General features: G+C 38.0%; 2 protein-coding genes across 2 annotated transcripts in view; one reads left to right on the plus strand and one right to left on the minus strand.

Annotated features, from left to right (window-relative positions):
• Positions 1-1,715: 1,715 nt before the first annotated feature.
• On the plus strand, positions 1,716-4,593 carry LOC107668776 (peptidyl-prolyl cis-trans isomerase A-like). Its single transcript, XM_016460759.1, has 6 exons — positions 1,716-1,957; positions 2,317-2,347; positions 2,569-2,657; positions 2,813-2,909; positions 3,710-3,785; positions 3,860-4,593. Exons 1-6 carry the CDS (start codon positions 1,817-1,819, stop codon positions 3,993-3,995), a joined length of 570 nt encoding a protein of 189 aa, XP_016316245.1. The 5' UTR covers positions 1,716-1,816; the 3' UTR covers positions 3,996-4,593.
• Positions 4,594-8,654: 4,061 nt separating this feature from the next.
• The window catches only part of LOC107668829 (zinc finger CCHC domain-containing protein 24-like), a 33,797-nt gene continuing 23,607 nt past the window's right edge, over positions 8,655-18,844 (minus strand). Inside the window, exons 3-4 of the mRNA XM_016460838.1 lie at positions 11,772-11,936; positions 8,655-9,878 (exon numbers count right to left, since the gene is read on the minus strand). Coding sequence (XP_016316324.1) covers positions 9,765-9,878; positions 11,772-11,936 — 279 coding nt within the window. The 3' untranslated portion in view covers positions 8,655-9,764. The remainder of the gene's footprint in view (positions 9,879-11,771; positions 11,937-18,844) is intronic.

Here is an 18,844-nt window from a genome sequence, read left to right on the forward strand (position 1 = left end):
GTACTACCCACTGTTTTAATGGGAGGTAGCAAAATCTGACAGGGTAGCACAAATCGTCAGAACACCGGCCCCATTAAAAAGTAATTATTTCGACCACATGGTGTCGCTGTTGATTTTAACTTGACGCTCTTATGGCTCTCCTTTCCTTGACCATAGAAGAAGGTGAAACGATTGTCCGACAGGGTTGGTTTTGGCAACAGCTGATCTGTGACTGGAGTGTGCATGGTAGGTAGTGACGTAGAGTCCGGAAGGGATCCGGAAATGGAGGATGAAATGTTTGGCGTGGATGAAGAAGGAGGGAACGGGAATAATGAGTGGAGTTTAGTAGAAAATCGGAAAAGAAAGAAAATCTGGAGTAATACATCTGAAACTGACAGTGGAAATGAAAATCATCCGATAAGAGGAAAGAAAGAGGAGTTCAAGGTAATGATGAAGTTTGTGGATGAGTCTTTTAAGATAATAAATCCGCTGAAGCTGTCTAAAGTAATTAAGGAAACGATAGGATCAATAGAAAGTGTCAAGAAGTTGAGAGATGGAAGACTAATCCTATATTGTAAGGATAGTAGGCAACAAAAAGTGGCATTGAAAATAAAGTCGATTTGTGCACAAAAAGTGATCTGCTCGATACCGGAAGAAAAGACATGGGTCAAAGGAGTAATAACTGGTATCCCAACTGAAGTGACAGTAGAAAAGATCAAGAAAAGTCTAACTGGGGCGGCAGTGATTGAGGTTAAAAGACTGAAATACAGCAGAAATAATGAAAAGGTTGATAGCCTTTCAGTAATGATTCACTTCGATGAGGATAAATTACCGGACAAAGTATTCTTAGGATTCATTAGCTTCCCGGTCAGACTTTATGTTCCTCCTCCGTTAAGATGTTTTAAATGCCAAAAATTTGGTCATGTGGCAGCTGTTTGCAGAGGTAAACAACGATGTGCAAGGTGTGGCGGTGAGCATGAATATGGCAAATGCGGACAAGGAGTTAACCCAAAGTGTTGTAATTGTGGAGAAGAACATAGTGCGGGTTATGGAGGATGTAAAGTGAGGAAGCATGCAGCACAAGTGCAGACTGTAAGAACAGAGGAGGGATTGTCATATTCTGAGGCACTAAAAAAAGTGGGAAAGACTCCAGAGCTAGAAGAGAACAAAAAGATAGTTCCTACTCAAAAGATGGATAAAGTGCAAGAAACAACAAAAGAGAGTATAAGGGTTTATGACAAAGTGGCATTTGTCACGTTTATGGCGGAAGTGGTGAATTGTTCTGCACAAACGGAAAGCCGGACAGAGAGAATCAAAATTATAATAAAAGCAGCTGAAAAATACCTAGAGATAGATGGCATTTCAGTGGAAATGATTAATGACAAACTAAAGCATCAAACAGTATGTGGTGGTTCATAATGGTGTTAACAATATTTCAATGGAATGCAAGAAGCTTAATTGCAAATGGGCAAGAATTTAAAAAGCACATATCTAATCGTTCAATTATCTAAAAAAGACAGGAAATATGGAAAGAATATAAATGATAATTGTGGTATATATATATAAAATATAATTATTATTATTATTATTATTTTTATTTTATATAATATATATCCTTCTCTCTACCAAATCTGTTCACTCCACACTCCAGATCAGTAGGTGGCGGTAATGCACCTTTAAGTTGGTTTGCCAAAACCGCCAATAAACATCAGAAGAAGAAGAAGAAGACAATAGAAGAACATGTCACGTGCTGTGTGTGTAAGGTAGTGTACGCCAGTTGTTTTGAGTGCTGATTCTTACATGTATCCGTTGATGGGTTTTCAACACTACAGCAAGAATGTTGCAGATGAAAAATCGTATGAAATACTGCTCTGTCGCAATCGCTGCGAACAGACTGGTTTCAGGGCCGGTGAAAAACCCTGTTGTTTTTATGGATATTGCAGCTGACGGCGAGGTCATTGGAAGAATTATTATTGAGGCAAGTCATGGGTCATGAACCACCGTTATTTGTAATGTAACAAAAAATGTTTGAATCAGAGACTGTTACAATGAAAAGAGCTAGGAAAAATAGTTATTTTTTTTGCCAAGGTTTCCAATGACTGAAACTAACTTGAATAATGCATGTTTTCACCAGTAGTTTCTGACTGTAAAAAAAAACTGTTGGCAGTTTTTAATAGTAGGCTTATATGTATTATTATTAATAACGATAATTGTAATATAATAATACTTAATAAATAATAATAATTATCATTATTATAATTATTATCGTGTTCAGTAAGTATTATTATTAAGTTATATCAATATTCTAAAGACAGGTTTTTCTTACTTTATTTGCAGCTTTATGCTGACGTTGTACCCAAAACAGCTGGTAAGCAAATATAAGTTTTATAAAAATAATTTATAAATTAATATATAATATTAATCTAATAATATTTTATGGCCTTGCAAAAATGACAGACAAATGAAAATGTACAATGTACAATTCATTTTAGATATAGTATATAAAACACAGTATAATGTATAAAACATAATTTTAAAATTGTTGTGGTTTTATACAATGCAGTTCTCATATTGGTTCTTGTCTTTCAGCCAATTTCCGGGCCCTTTGTACAGGAGAGCATGGCTTTGGATATAAGGGCTCAGTATTCCACAGAATCATCCCTGAGTTCATGTGTCAGGTAAACTATTAGTGCTACTGTTCATTGTGCCCTTTAGCATTACCATTATTTATTGCATAAAATGCCATCTTATCTCTTCGGTTTTGTTTATTTATTGGTTATGAGTTACATGTTTTGGTCCTAAGGCCATCTAATGATTGATGTTTTGCTGACAGGGTGGAGATTTCACTAATCATAATGGCACTGGTGGAAAATCTATTTATGGAAAGAAATTTAACGATGAGAATTTCAAGCTGAAACACACTGGACCAGGTGATGTCACTACTGTTACCGTTACTGTACCATACTTACAATAAACTGTCACAAATAAGAGTACAGCTTTTGATTACACATGGGATGAAACATACAATTTTTTAAGAATCTGTAAAAGGTTGTAAACGAAATGTTAGCAATAACAGGGTTCTATAGTCACGTTGGTAGCTGACAACATAATTTATTCAAAAATATTTAATAATGCAATTTGTCAGTGGAGGACAATCCAATTCTGTGGAAATCCATAGTTCCTTTCTGCATGTGTCTAGACATGGTATCTACTCAGTTCCTCTGGGATCTGATTCAGCTCAATTTCATCATTACAAGCCTGTGGAAATGTGCAAAAACTGCATGTGCATCTGTTTACAGCCACAAGGTGGTAGTAAGGCTCCCTCAGTTGCAGAAATCCTTTTGTAATCTTCAAACAAATGACCTACTTTCTAAGCAAGTCAAAGCCAGCCTATCCTAGTGCATTTTTGGTGCCAGGGGGATCCTACACCAGCAAACCCTCTTGATAGAATAATATGGGCAAATAGTGTTGGGTTGTATAATACATGACTGGATGTAATTGTAGTAGAGAGCCGTAACTTAGCCAACCCAGATGTTGTCTTTCATCCAGTACCCCCTGCTGCTTTTCAAACTCTTATTTTTTTATTCTCTGGTTGTTATTGTGGAACTGTTGATTGTTAGATTTCCCCTGAATCTATATCATTAAATTATTCAAAGTGACAAATTTGCCTATAAAAAGCATGCAGTAACTCAGGAGGTGGTCTGATTTTCTCTCTGTCTCTCTCTTGTAGGTGTTCTGTCTATGGCGAACTCTGGGCCAAACACAAATGGATCCCAGTTTTTCATCTGCACTGCAAAAACAGAATGGTATGATGGTGGAAAGGTTTTTGGTTTAATTGTTACTCATCCCAAGTGTTGATGTTCCTGTCATTCTCTTTCAGGCTTGATGGCAAACACGTTGTTTTCGGGCAGGTCAAAGAAGGAAGGGAGACGGTCTCTGTAATTGAGTCCTACGGCCTACATGATGGAGGAACTGTAAAGAAGATTGTCATCACAGACTGTGGAGAACTCAAGTAACCAAGGATGTGCATTCATTTCAATGTGATCAAAGGTTTTCACAACAAAACTGCTTATGCATGTCATTTAAAGTAAATTATATATATATATATATTTTTTTTTTACATTTGTTACCTAAGTACCTATTGCCATTTTAATGTGTCAGTCTATGGATCCATTAAGGTGTTTTATGCTTACTAAGTAAGCAAATGACTCTAAGTATTGTGATTACTTACCCCTACACAACAAATCTTGCTTATGGGTCAAATGCCATGGGCCACAAGGAAAGTTATACTGTTAAAGCCTCTTTTTTTTGGTTTTGAAATTAGGATAAAAGCTATACAGAGATTGTTTACGTTCTAAGAACTATGCCAGAGAAACCCCAGGAGGTTTTTTAAATAAATAAATTACAAATGAAACTGGTTTTGACATATGGAATTTCTTACAGGATATTTGCATCCTGTGCCCATTTTTTTTTTTGTTAATGACTCAAGGCTGTTTTCCAGATGAGGGCCGGCTACAACTGCAGCAGTATATCTGGTTGTGTGGCATGCTTTTTAAATCTTCCTGAGAATGATCCCAAACCCTTTTTTAGACTCTATCCAGCGACAAGATTTCCTGTCCCCCTAAAGCAGGATATGACATCCTGTTTGGCTATGAAGATTCTCCAACGTTAAACTTTCAGCAAGAGTCCTCTGAACATGTTCATACAATAGTTGTGGAGACAGTTGGGAATAAGAGTTTGTCAGATATGTTCCATTATAACTGCAGCCAGCTGACATTCACATACCCTGAAATGAAAATAGTGTGTAGGTGTAGCTTATCACAGTAATGCCTTATGAAAGTAAATTATGAACCTTTGTGGAAAACTGCTCTTTCCTAAATGAAACCATATGGGGTCTGAACTCACAACTGGTTTGTTTGACTTCTCCGATTGCAATGTTGCTATAGAGACATTCTCATTCCCGCTCTGTTTAAGTCTGCATTGTTGCAACAAACTTGATATAATTTGGGCCTCCACCCTCTAGTGAAGTTTAAGGGATTTGGAATGTGTAGACCAATTACTTAAAGTTGGCTTCAAGAGTAAAGCCAGCATCATCGCCAAGTCCTGACGTTCACATACAGCGCTCATGTGTTTACAATCATTACAAGTAATTAGGCCGAGCGAAAAAAATACACATCTGTGTCTCCAAACCTGCGCTGTTGCGAAGACCAGGCGAACGCTGAACTGAAAGAAACGCTCTTCGGGACTATTCGACAGTAAATGAATGTGATGTCGGAATGACAACTGTTCCCCAAGGCTTCAGACTATGGTTTTCGATTACACAAGCATAATTCCCAAGCACCATATCTAAATAATTAATCAGTCCATACGCCTTCAGCATGACTGATTTAAAATGGACACAATTTCCCAACACCCAGACACGGGCTAAAGAACATGTTGAAATCCAAAAACAGGCTGTACGTATATTTGGCACAGATTGAACAGAAATATATATCATTGTGTGCTATTAGAAAAAAATGAAACAGAGTCATGATTCACATAGTCAGTGTTTTAATCGAATAAACTTCTAAAAGCACAGTCTTCAGTTTTCCTAACTAACAAATAAGGCACATATCGGAATGCCGTTTCATGGACGCAGAGCAACAGATTTCATCTCGTCCCACATTCTAGCACATTCTCTCATCAACACTTTCTGTTGCTCGGTCCACTCCAATATGATGACAAATATTTTACAGATATTACAAACATGAGTGTTAAATCAGTACATTCAGTAAATCTATTAATGGTACTGGAAATCCTAGGAGTGAATATGCATTTATTATTAATTAGAGAGGTGTATTCTATAAAAGATATCTTGGCAAGAATTAAACATGTATTAATATTAAATAAGAATACATTGCACAAATGATAAATCTTGAATCATTTAAAAAACATGCACATGCAAACTTCAGTCCCACATACTTGTTCCAAAAATAGTCTTCGGTTTTTTTCCATGTTTTTTTTACATACGAAGAAAAATATTTCGACATCATTCCTGGACTTGGCACTAACTGGAGATGGCTAACTAGAGCTCACAGTTTCATACGGTATGGGCCTGATTCACCAACACATTTCGACCATGTAAAAGGTTTGTACGTGCAATTCAGTGTAATGGTCAATGACTGGAGTTAGTCACGGTTTTTTTTTTGCCACTGTTTTGCGTTTATAAAACACCTCAGTAAAAAGGCCCTACGACTTGCAGTGTGTGAGTCAGTTTCTGTTATGTGACAAACAGCTGTTTGTGATGTTAGAACGAGTGTTACAGGTTTCCTATAAATGCAAATCAAAACATTCATGCTGTATAGCAAGACATGCAAAGATTCTAAACAACGTTGAAGCACACATAAGCTCGTAACAGGTAAGTTTAATATATACCGATAACATCTAGAATAACAAAACAAATCAAATGGCTTGTAAGGGCATACTAATTATGTACCAACTTTTGAATAATATTCTATGTAGTCATCAATATTTTCTTCATAGAGTAGCTTCTGTTGCATATTTTATACAAAAAAAAGAATTTAATTGTTAAAAAAAGAACAAAATCCTTCCATAAATATTTCTGTAGGATATAACCAAAGATTATTGTAAAACATCAAAGGAAAAAAAAAACCTCCCAGCTCTTTTGCATCTCAGCATTTTGCCCTCTTTCACATACAAAGTTTTAATATTGCATCATAACATTTCGAAATAGCTAACTTGATAATGATAGTAATCGAATATATACACAAAACACATAATAGTATCTTTGTAAGGGAAAACAACAAAATCTTGTCGATATCAAATTGCTCCAAACTCTTCATTATCTATATTGTTTCCAAAATACACATACCTTTAATAGAAAATAACAAGTTTATACTGAACGTGAGCTATAAAAGTCAAGTATATGTATTTCAAGACAAAAACACATGCGCAAAAAGCACTTTGTATAGTTTTAAATGCATGTACACTCTGTCAATACCACAAGCTCTGTCGTTCATTCAATAAAATTAAAATTGAATTCAATAGAAATCAGGGGAAGCTTTTATTTTACGTAAATATGCCTTCAACAAGGGCTGTTATCATTTTAGTCACGTATATAGTGCAATGCAACTATTTTGCAATAATAAAGCAAATTTAATAACGAGGCCTCAATCTAGTGGTGCATTGGGTCATCTGTTAAAGGGTACAGACTTGACAATAAATTGAATTGATCCCAAAGATGCAAGGAAATCATTATGTGTAGACTACCAGCTATGGGTGATCAGCAATGATTATGATGAATCCGCAATAATCGTTTATTTCACTGGTTATTTTCATTACGGTGTTTATCAAACAGGAGAGTAACTCATTCCAGCCTAAATGAGGCCTGAAGTAAACCTTGGCGTGTAAGAATGTACGCACAGCGAAGCCATTAGAAACACCAGAAAATCAGTTACCAAGAAATAAAGGGTCTCAGAAACAATGATGACGTCCAAAGAACAAAGCAGCAACTTGCAGAAACAGCCTTGCTTTTTATTTAACAGTGATCTAATGATTGACTCCCTGGCAGTTTATACTCCTTGAATTTCCCATCAGAAACTCAAACCCATTTTTTCAACTAAAGTAAAAAATTGGCTGGTTTACATTTTCAGACATCTAATTGGCTCCTTTAATTCCTCAGCATCATACATGACATTCCTTGGCAAAAATCCTGACTTTTCATAACCAAACTGTGTTAAGGCACTAGACATTCCCTTCAAACAAGATTCCTATCTTCATCTGAGTTTATAGCAATAAATGAAACATTAACTAATATTCAACAGAAAATATGTGGACTCCAACAATAAGTAAACAATTATACACACTGTATTTACCATGTAAATGCGTTTAACTTCATATGTACATCTAGGATTAACAACACAATGATGACACAATTCTCACAATATCCATCTACGACTTCTCACTGGAACACGTAAAGCTACATTTATTGTTTAATAATCCTGGGCCACATTCAAATATGATCAATTAGTACTTTGTGTGAGCCATAACAAGAGGTAAAGGCACATAGATGAGATCCTGTACACACTTACTTCCATCCAAATATTAACACCCTCACATCATAATGTTCTCAATCAAACGTCTCTCTCCAAATGTCTTCTGATCAAATGTACCCAAAGTGTTTTCTCGTTACATCTCAAAAAAACTCTTCAGCATTACTTACTTTTTCCTTCTTTTCCCTTTACAACCATATATTTGTCCACTCAAATAGAAAATGCTTCTCAAAAATCACAGTTTAAACAGGGTGTAATTATCAGGTCCGTTTGTAGCCAATGCATAAACATGCACATGTGGGGTAAGGCAATAAAAACATTAAAAATTAGGGATTTCATTCTGAGATATGATCAGAATGATTGTGTAAACAGCTGAGAATTTCTTTAATGAAACATTTTAGTGCAAGGGTCAAATTCAACATTCTTAAAATTCTTTATGGTTCTTTATGCATCCATGGTTCCATTAAACATCCCTAGAACCTTTTCATTGCAAAAAAGGTGCCTTAGGTTATAAAAAAATGGTTCTTTTAAAAACTGTTCTTCTTCTATGGCATTGCTGTGGGGGGAAAAACATTTTGTAACCTTTATTTTCAAGAGTGGAGGATGTGAATGAGTCATTTTGAATTTAAAAATAAATCTGTTGCATAATATTGAAATGAATTAATGACATTTTCTAGAGCGGTGTTTATATAAGACAGATGCACACTATTTCATCTGAGATGTGTCATTCAAACACACTCTTTATCCTGAGGCAAATATCTCAGCGAAGAGCAGGCGTTATGTTTGTAAATGTTAGCACATGGACTGAAAAGCTCACATTTTGACCCCTGTACCAAAACACTTCAGCTTTGCATGGGTTTCTAAGATGTTTGAAGCAGTTCTCTGGCAGCAATTGACAACATAGGTAATCACATTTCAAAGGACGGTGACGGTCAGCTAGCCATGGCTTTGTTTCGATCATCCACACACTTCATTCGACTGTGCAACAATGTAAGCAGCTGATGACTCTGCATAAGCTGCAATGGTTTTGCATAGTTGCCAACAACTCGATTCAAATGCCTCCAAGGGTGCATTTAACCAACTTGACAAAAACATCTCGCATTTGGCAATTCATACACGTACATGAAAGATATAAACTACCTGACGCGCTAATCCGAAGCATTAGAAAGTTCTATTCTACAGTAGTTTCTAATGGCAAGAGGTGGGGTTAGACAATACCTGTCCAGATATAAACACAGATGAAATTATCCCAGTTTAGTTCATTCAATTGCACTACGAAACGATACACAAACATAAATAAATATGTGACACAAAAGCAAGGGATGGAAAGTCCATTGTCCCTCTGTTAATTCACAGTTAATATGATGTGCTATTGACCCAAAAACTCTGCAAAGGCACACTGGGCCCTTGTTTGAGCAAACTAACGTGACACCTTTAGTGCTCGGCACATCCTCATAGTTCACTTGGCAGGGAGAATGAAGGGAGAGTCTGTAAACACACAATCAGGGGACGCAATGGTGAGGTAATCCACTGCGTCCCGTACGGATAGAAATACTGTCCCAAACATATTCAATTGTCCATTATACACAATAAATGCGTCGCATGCTGCTGATACACAAAGCCGTTACTAGCATTAGAGATATTTACATGAATATTTTGGCTCTTTTTACTTTTTCTTGGAGCGCTTGGTAGGCGAAGCGATGGGAAAGGGTGGGGACGACCTCGGGATCCTCCTTATTGCACACGGCGGCAGTAGTAGCCCAGGACTTTGCACTTCTCGCACAGATGCTGCGGGTGTTCCTTGCTCTGGTCGGAAACGTCCAGGCCGTCGGGTTTCTCTAAAGGACGCTGAGAGGAGCAGAACATGTGAATCACACTTTGAGTGCATGTGTACTTCTGTCCACAACATCAGTCAGGTTGAAACTGGAGATTTCTTTTTGCGTTTGGCTAGACTCTTTGGAGATATGGTTTTGGAGACAAAGTATCAGGATCTCGTAGGTCCAAGTCTCAAACCACAATGGACCAACCGCAGGGGTGTGTCAGAAATTTGTTTAGGACGGCTATCAAGAGCCAATATGTCCTTGTTGTGTTTGCAATCGCTGCCAGAAGTACATGATTTGTTATTAAAACTTAATTTCATTTTTTCCCCTCTGTAATTTTGCAAGTTTAGGTGCCTACAGGATTCCATCGCTTAAGACCACAGCCAGGGAGGGAAGACTCTATAGCGAATCTTTGTCTTGGACACGACGCAAAAGACACTGAGAACAATCACGAGCCAAATCTTTTTGGCTGTTGATCACAAATAATACTTTTGCAATTTGTTTTCCCACCCATTGCTTTTGGAAGATCGTTTTACAATCTTGTTATTCTTTCCTGTACGTCTCAGTTGCGCTCCGTGAATTACGGAAAACCAAGTTTACGACGGGCCATTGGGAGGAGACAGCGCTGTAACCCGAGGGAGTGTTTGCTTGTGAGCCAAAGGCTTTTGTGAATGATAATAAGAGGAAATGTCTAATACCTCTGCGAATTAATAATTTGGCAACTGCAGCCTGATGCTCTTAAGCAGAACGAATTCCTGCCAAAACCGAAAAAAAAACCCAGGAAGCTTGGGAGGACTTTATATAATACCTCTGCTCCATGTCTGCTCTCATACTGTAAAGATGTCAGCCGTGTTCCCTGTGCATGTCATTAAATATGAGAATGATAAAAGCAGGGATCTCTGGACGCCTGCTTCTCGAGCACATTCTGGCTATTTTATGCAGCAGTGTGGCATTGGCACTACTCAGATACTTTCACTTAATCGTCCATCGGGAGCGGCTTGAGATATAAAATACTTTACGGTGTACAATCTGGAGTATTGAGCGATTTCCATACTGCACGATTTGGAAAAATGATTTCCATTGTGAGAGGACAATAAAAACAGAAATGTTCATATGTTTGCTTGAGTTACAGGGAAAGAAAGCCAGCTGCAAACCGTTAAAGGCCTTTTGATATATATTGCAGCGCGCTGCACATCTTGCACGCTTACTGCAGGAAACATGTTAAGTAGGTGAGACTGAAAAGCTAAAGAATTTGCTTGTCAGAAGGGAATTAACCATAATACTCTGTCCTGTGGAAGAGTTGGCCTTCTCAACAGCTGGTTCCTTCGGTACGACAGCTGCTAATGCATGTGAATGCAAAACTACTTGTAGTTAAGGTAATTGCAGTGAATGCTTCCCTCCCGAGAGCTATTCGCATGCTTACCTGCCTAGAACCGTTTAGTGCTTCTTTAAAAACAAGGTTAAACAGCAAGTCTACAGATGTCATTTAAGAATAATAACATTAATGCTTTAACTCTTGCCTTATTGTGTACACTACAACATGATAACCTAAAAATGTGTTTCATATGGAAATATCCAGACAAACAGATTTTATTCAGGTCAAAAACATTATTTAACATCAATCCAAATACAGCTTTTTTAGGTAACATTTATAGGTTGCGCTTTTTACAGTGTAGATGAGTTCAGTGTTCATTGACTTCCTGAAAAATGGCCCCTTCTTGAGTTCAAGGGGTATTTGGGTTAGACGGATGCCTTGAGATTGTGTCTCAGGTTTCAAGGGTACCTGCTGGGCCCCATCTATAAGAACTTCTTGGAAGATTCCACCGTATGTGCTTACTCAGTTAACTGACAGATTTTAAAAACTTTCATGTAGTATTTTAGCAATACAGTATCAGATTATATGAGCTGTTAAAAGGTGTACCTGTTTATGAGGATAAACATTGATATGGCATTTGATGCATTCCTGTCCCATGTTGGCCCAGGAGTTCCCACTCATCCACTTCCTCTTGCACTTAGGGCACTTGTATTCACCAAAGCACCTCTTCTTGCCTTGGTATGGAGTCAGTCCTTCACCTTTGGGTCTTGCCTGAGAGGACATGTCAGAGACAGAGTCTGATTAATGAGAGCTCAGCTCAGAAAATCTACATTCGTCCGATCAGCTGAAACAGTTCTTAGACTTAGTGTAGCTCGGAAGCAATTTGAAGCTTCTGTGGATTGTGGAAAATTTGTATAAATTTGTGGCTGACCAAATTTTATGCAAATTAGTTATTATGCAAAGCATTGCACACAATCTTTGATGTTATTGAGTACAAGACAAAACTCTGTTGTTTCTCTTAAAACATTTGGAATGGTAACAGCTGGTGATCATCATGCAGTTTTGTTAATAAACAGCTTTGACATTTTTATTAAATTTTAGCTGATACTGATAAGCCGATAATTATTTTCATGTTATGGCCAATAACTGATAAATGGCTGATATTAAAATTCTGCACTGTTTTGTTTAAATGAATTCAAAATAAAAGTGAATTTGGACGTTGCAAACTTACAGAATGAAAATTGGATATTCATTTTGAGACCTTTTACCTACAATAATCATGAAACTTAATTATCAAATATACAAGAAAATAAATCCTGTAGAAAACTGAGCAAGAGAAATTGCTAATTACTAAAATCTATAGGGTTGGCTATTTTCCCCTTCACAGCAGAACATTTTCTCACAAGGATTATATTATGGGAGTAGATTCAACAAAGCGAGTCAATGCTGGCATCAATATCTAGGCCTCTATAACAGCAAAAAGAAAAGACTAAGTTTTCCCTTTGAGCATCACAAACATCATTTTGGTCAAATTTTGTCCAAACCAAACACACATAAAATGCTTAACTCGAGTCTGTCAAACCCTGTCACAACTGATTCTATGCTGCTCTGCGAAAACACAGGAAAAACATCTAAACAAAATGTTGATCCGTACAGAGAGCTGCTAACTTGAAATGTGACACTGTTTTTTTTTTCATCTTCCTAAACTGAACAAGATGCTATGTGTGGTATGGCAGACTTTTGCTGGAGAGTTCAAACTCCAAACCACTACACAAATTTGAGAACTCTGTATTTGGGGAATTCTAATGATTTTAATTATGTAAGTGAATTCAAACCTCAACAGATAATTGCGGTGTGGTCTCAGTATGCTTTCTGGTCACAGGGTGTACATTATTACATACCCTCTGCTTCCTTTTTGACTCAGCTCTCCTAAAAGAGAACAGAAAAATGGCTAGTAGTGCATGATTTTTACCAAATTGCTGTGACACTAAACAGGATTTAGGATGTGAATCCATGCATCCAACCGTGTGTAATCTTGCATAGCAAATCACTGGCTACCAGAGTGTTTATTCCACACTGGAATTATTAAGGGGTTTATTAAGGGGATAGGGAGGCCTAAAGCTGCTTTACTGGTGAGAGGATTTGGAAATTAAGTTCCAGGTACCATATGAGCAAAAAAGAAGTGATATCATTTATTAGCATCTGCTTCCATCCACCCAGAGCCAACTGGCCAACTGACACGCTGCATGCAAAAGGCTCTCCTCCCCAACCTTAAACACCATGAGTCAACCACTGTCAACAAAACTGTCGACAACAGCTGGAAAGCATGATGGTTGTGGCTGTTGTTTTGGCGATACATTCAAACTTCACAGAAAGTCTGACGCAAGGCCATCCCTGTGATGGTGCCAGTCCCAGTGCTATCATAATGCTGGTGGTCTGGTGGGGGTGAGGTCCTAAATCAGAGAACAGGCAAAACAATCAGCGATATCTAGTGTCAGAACCACTGCTTTCCATCACTGGTTTCCTTCAAACATTTAGTAATTAACTCAACATGGAGTTTGATTTTGGTGTCAAGGGCTGCCACATGGTCTGAAACTCAGGTGTGTGCCAGATGCCCTGTTTCTGAGAATAGTATTAGTTCATGAATGGATAAAGTTAAAGCTTCATTTCATAGAAGAGTAATATTGGGAAATATTATTACAAATTATTTTTAAATAACTATTTTTATTTATAATATAATTGAGTAACAAAACTGCAGATCACGTGACACTGACTGGAGTAATGACTGCTGAAAATTCAGCTTTCCCAACACAGGAATAAATTACATTTTAAAATATATTCAAATAGAAAACAGTTTTTGTTTTTTTAATTATAATAATATTTCACAATTTTCCTGTGTTTACTATATGTTTGGTCAAACAAATGCATCCTTGTTGAGCATAAGAGAATTCTTTCAGCAAAATGTAAAAAATATTTTGACCAGTGGTATATGCAGTATATAGGGTTGTATAAACCTCGGTCACCTTGCCTGCTAAACTGTACCACAAAGCAAACAGTGGGCAGATCTCCTCGAATCGCAACTGGACAAGACCGGACAGGCACTCGTAAGTTACGGCATCTCTACGAGAGAGATTTGATCAGCAGTTTTGAAGAATTCACAACTCTGTGAAAAAGGCTCTATATATCCAGCACTGCAGAGGTCTCTGGCAAGTGCCAGAGGACACACATGATTTTCTGTTTACAGCAGTCTGACCTATTTTGGTTGTGTTTTTAATAGATTTTAGACCAATAGAGATACACTGGCAGTGTGAAGGAAACCTGGCGAATTTTGACATTTAGACATTCTGTATCTCATAGAGAGGAACTAAGCTTTCTAGACCAGGAATGGAAAGGGGATAAAATATGAACAAACAAACAATGCATTGTTAAATATGAGTGAAATAAAAATAAAATAAATTACAGAAAATAAACTATTTGTTGCTCATTTGAAACACATTAGTCTTGCACTAACCACCGGATCAAAAATCCACAAACCCAAGAACCCAAAATATATTACCCTATTGTTTTAGCTCTGAGAATATTCCTCCCACAAAATAAGCAATTGCTCAAAACAAAACACTCATTATTTTCCAAATGCAACAATCTCAGAGGAAATAAGGCAATGGAGAGTACGCTCTACTTACAGTCACCACCAGGGAAATGACAAACTAATGGCGTTGTCAGAAACGCCACAGTCTAAATACATCCTGACCGAAGCCTGTGTGTTGCAGAGTTGTGTTTACACAGTTCTACCCAGTGCATTGCTCTAGAAGTAATGTAACCATTTTAACCCAACCCGAGCTTAATGGACACAGCAGGTTTGTGTACATCAATCTGGCTGTTTGTCCAATGAAAAAAGCTTAAAGACAGGAAAGGGAATCGATAAGAGCAACACCGAATGAATAGCTGATGTTTGATATGTCTGTCCCATCCTGCCACAAGTCAATGTTTACTTCAGAAGCAATATGCATTAGCTTTAAGAGGGTTTTTGAAGAAAGGGCCCTCACTATCCAGCTGTTCGAGGGAGTTATAAAGTTATTTTTTTGGAGCAAAAATAGACAAAAACAGCCACTCACTATAAACATACACACAAAATATTTACTGCCTGTCAACACTCAGTAAGGTGAATCTTGTTCCAAAGACCCCCACGTTAATCCTAGCAGCCTTAAATGACAGCGGGGTCACACTCTGAGGACTAAGCAGAACATTTCTGAGCTTTCTGAATGCTTATGACATCGAAGAGATCGAAGTATCCAGTGACTGCAAACACGTATCCAGTGACTGCAAACACTTATGGAGAAGAGAGATCAGATCGAGCATCTCCTCTCACCGTCCCTCCAGCTGTGTTCCCTATGGAGACTGAAAGAGGGGGGGGCAATTCTGGCTGTCCTCGCAGCAGAGCCAACCTCCTCGCAACAGGACAAATACCACAGCACGGCAGTCATCGCTCACAGCTGGAGACGTTCCTCCAATCAGGCCCTACAGGACTGAAGGGGGAAGGAAATCAGAAGCAGATGGGTTCCACACTGGTATAACATGAGAATCTCTAAAAGTCCCTTTTCAGATCAGCCCTCTGTTTTTAATTAAGACTATATAGATTAACAAAAGGGTGCCAGAGGAGAAAAGTGAGAGATAGGGATTCAGTGTTTGGAGAGAGATAAGACTTAAAGGAGCGGGAAATGTTACGAAGGGTCTGGTCAGGGCAAGTTAAAAAAAGAGCCCACTTAAATCCACTTTTTAAAGCAAGTAAATACACACAAACCTGTATCTCTGCTTGCTTTCTACAGTATAGTGTCTGCTAAAGTGCAATAAATCAATAAATTAAAAGATAAATAAATGGTTATAATGAATAAAAGAATCAAACAAATAATCCTCCGACAGAAAATTTGAAAATTTACATTTGATGTATTTCAGTTGTCCTTTAAAAATTCAAAGGCAATTTAGGCCATGTCCACACGTACACGGGTATTATATTAAAAACAGTTTTTCCTTCTTCCGTTTTAAAAAAAGTCTCCGTCCACATGAAAACGCAAACGCATGCTATGAAACACTGTCAAGAGCATGCCAAACCAACAGGTGGCGATATAATCTCAACCGTAAAGCCATGTTGGCCAATCAGAAGCCTGAAAAAGTTTCCAGTAGGCGGAGATAACAGTGCGTGCTCCGACGTTACAAGCCAAAAACTCCGGTTTCGCTGTCTACACGATAACACTGCAACCGGAGTTTCTGAAAATCTTCACTCTGACAGGCGTTTTCAAAAATGTTCCGTTTCAGGGACCTGGTGCTGCGTTTGCGTGTGGACAAACGGCCAAACCGTGTAGAAAAAGCTGCGGTTTTAAAAATAACCACGTTCGTGTGGACAGGGCCTTAAAAATAAAAAAATATCTGAACGTCACCTGATGACATCTTTCAAAACCATTAATAAAACCGTTGTCAAATGGCAGCAAAGGAAAAATAGTTTAACAGAATATGGAGGTGTTACAGGGTCTTCATCTATTTGAGAGAAAAGGCAGATCTACAGAGGCCACAAATTTAATAATAATTTACCACATTTAGCTGTTTTTTTATGTTATTTGTCTGTGTGCAAAATGGAGGAATTCTTGGAAGGGTGACTATACAGTTTAAGAGAATTCTTGGAGGTAATTGAAAAAAAACCCACTTCTTTGGCCCAGGCTGCTGAAGTTTGGTTTTGCAAGGAAATGCATGTCAACTCTTGGGGCAGAGAATCAACAGGAGACTACAAAAATCCAAACACTTTTTTTTAGTCTTCAATTTTTTTAGGCCTTCACAAATGCAGTACAAAAAAAAGTTGTGCATAATGTTTGGCTAATCATGAAACCTGCATAGCTGGCCATTCACAAACATTCAAATTCATGCTTCTTGCAAATATCACCCAAAATCTGTCTGATTTAAGTAAACATGAACTCACTGAACTCAGTAAACACTGATAATTGCTGAACAGAATATTTTCCTATATACATGTACACACACACACGCACAAACACATGTACAGTGGCCGCAAAATATTTAAACTATTCCGACACTTAAAGGTGGGGTAAGCGATTTCTGGTAGCCAATGTTGACATCTGAAATCACCAAAACAAACACGCCCCTACCCCAAAAGGGTATTGCCCCTATTTTGATAGCTCCGCCCCACACATACGTACGCAACCCAGGCAACAGATTAGTTCTGTGAAACAAAGCAAAACCAATGTTACACCGTGTCTACATCGGACGCGAGTGGCGCGGCGCGACAAAATACTAGGGAACTCATTATAATCAGTGATGCTGTCTACACCATAGATATATATATATACATATCTATGGTCTATGCTGGATGCGGCGCGACACGACAAATGCCCGACAGAAAACTGCTGCTGCGTTCTATTTATGACGTATTGACACAAATTTCAAATGATTTTCAACGGTCGCTTTGTCACGTCCAGTGTACTAGACAGACTTTAGCTGTTGCGGCGCAGACACGGTGTTACTCACCTATCGAGAAGAAATAAAGCAACCTTGGCGTCTGATCGCAGGCCTTCCGCTCCTTGAGTTCTCTCCAGCGCTGGAAAGCTGATCCGATATTTACACGGGTCCTACTTATTGCCTTATTGCCTTAAGCCTTCTTTTGTTCCGCAGATGTTTTCCTCTTGTTTTTTATCCGTCATCTCTATCTTTCTGTCGCTCGGCTCGCTAATGTGAGCACTGAATGCTCTCTCCTCCACATCAAGAGTAGACACGCCCCTTACTGCTGATTGGCTACAAGTTTGTTTTGCTATTCGGCCCGAATCAGTTTTCTAAAGCGTTTTTGAAAAATCGCTTACACCACCTTTAAGCCACGCTTAAAACTGCATAAAAGTCTTTGAATTAGTCAACAAAATATTAAATTCATTAAACTTTAATAAGAAATTAGAAATGTAAAAATTTTAGATTAGAGACATGTATGTATGTATGTATATAAGTGTGTATATATTAGGGCTGTCATCGTTAACGCGTTAACGCATTCGATTAATTTTACAATCCTTAACGCGTTAAAATAATTTAACGCAATTAACGCAAAATTACTGAAGCACAATTTCTATTCTAACCCTTTAACCCAATTTTGCTACTCTGCTTGTGATTAGATCATTTTAAGCTGCTAAACTCCGGGAAAGTTTTCAGTCCAATGATCCAGTAAGCGAATGCATTCAAACAATCCATCCAAAACAGCGCTAATATAAAGGAAACCAGGCTGATTACATCAGAGATTGCAGAGAGAACAGAGACTCGTGTTGCGTTTTAAGTGAATTATTCATTCCAGTGTGTTTCGCTTTAAAACACGAGCTCTGTCATATTCTGTGATTGTCTCTGAAGAGCGCAAGCCCTCACACGTCGTGCTGTGTGTGAAGTACAGACTGATTCGGATTGTCAACACATCCCACCGCTGTATGGCCAGATGAGACGCAAACTACGTTTTCTCGACTGGATAACCAGTCTCGCTAGTAAAGTTTTGATGGATGAAGACTGCAATCAAGGTAAAGACGATGGCATGGCGTACAGGAGTCGTACAGTAAGCTCGCGTGAGTACGTTATAATAATTGTGTATTGCGTGTATGAGTGCTCTTGACGCACTGATCGCACATTGTATTTATGCACAGGCA

Source organism: Sinocyclocheilus anshuiensis, unplaced genomic scaffold (assembly GCF_001515605.1).
Source record: "Sinocyclocheilus anshuiensis isolate Anshui unplaced genomic scaffold, SAMN03320099.WGS_v1.1 scaffold72, whole genome shotgun sequence".
Lineage (NCBI taxonomy): Eukaryota > Metazoa > Chordata > Actinopteri > Cypriniformes > Cyprinidae > Sinocyclocheilus > Sinocyclocheilus anshuiensis.

Coding starts and splice junctions, on each gene's coding strand:
- LOC107668776 (XM_016460759.1), top strand. CDS start 1,817: ATGTTGCAGATGAAAAATCGTATGAAATACTGCTCTGTCGCAATCGCT. Junction 2,348..2,568: donor CGTTGTACCCAAAACAGCTG/GTAAGCAAATAT, acceptor CTTGTCTTTCAG/CCAATTTCCGGGCCCTTTGT. Junction 3,786..3,859: donor TGCACTGCAAAAACAGAATG/GTATGATGGTGG, acceptor ATTCTCTTTCAG/GCTTGATGGCAAACACGTTG.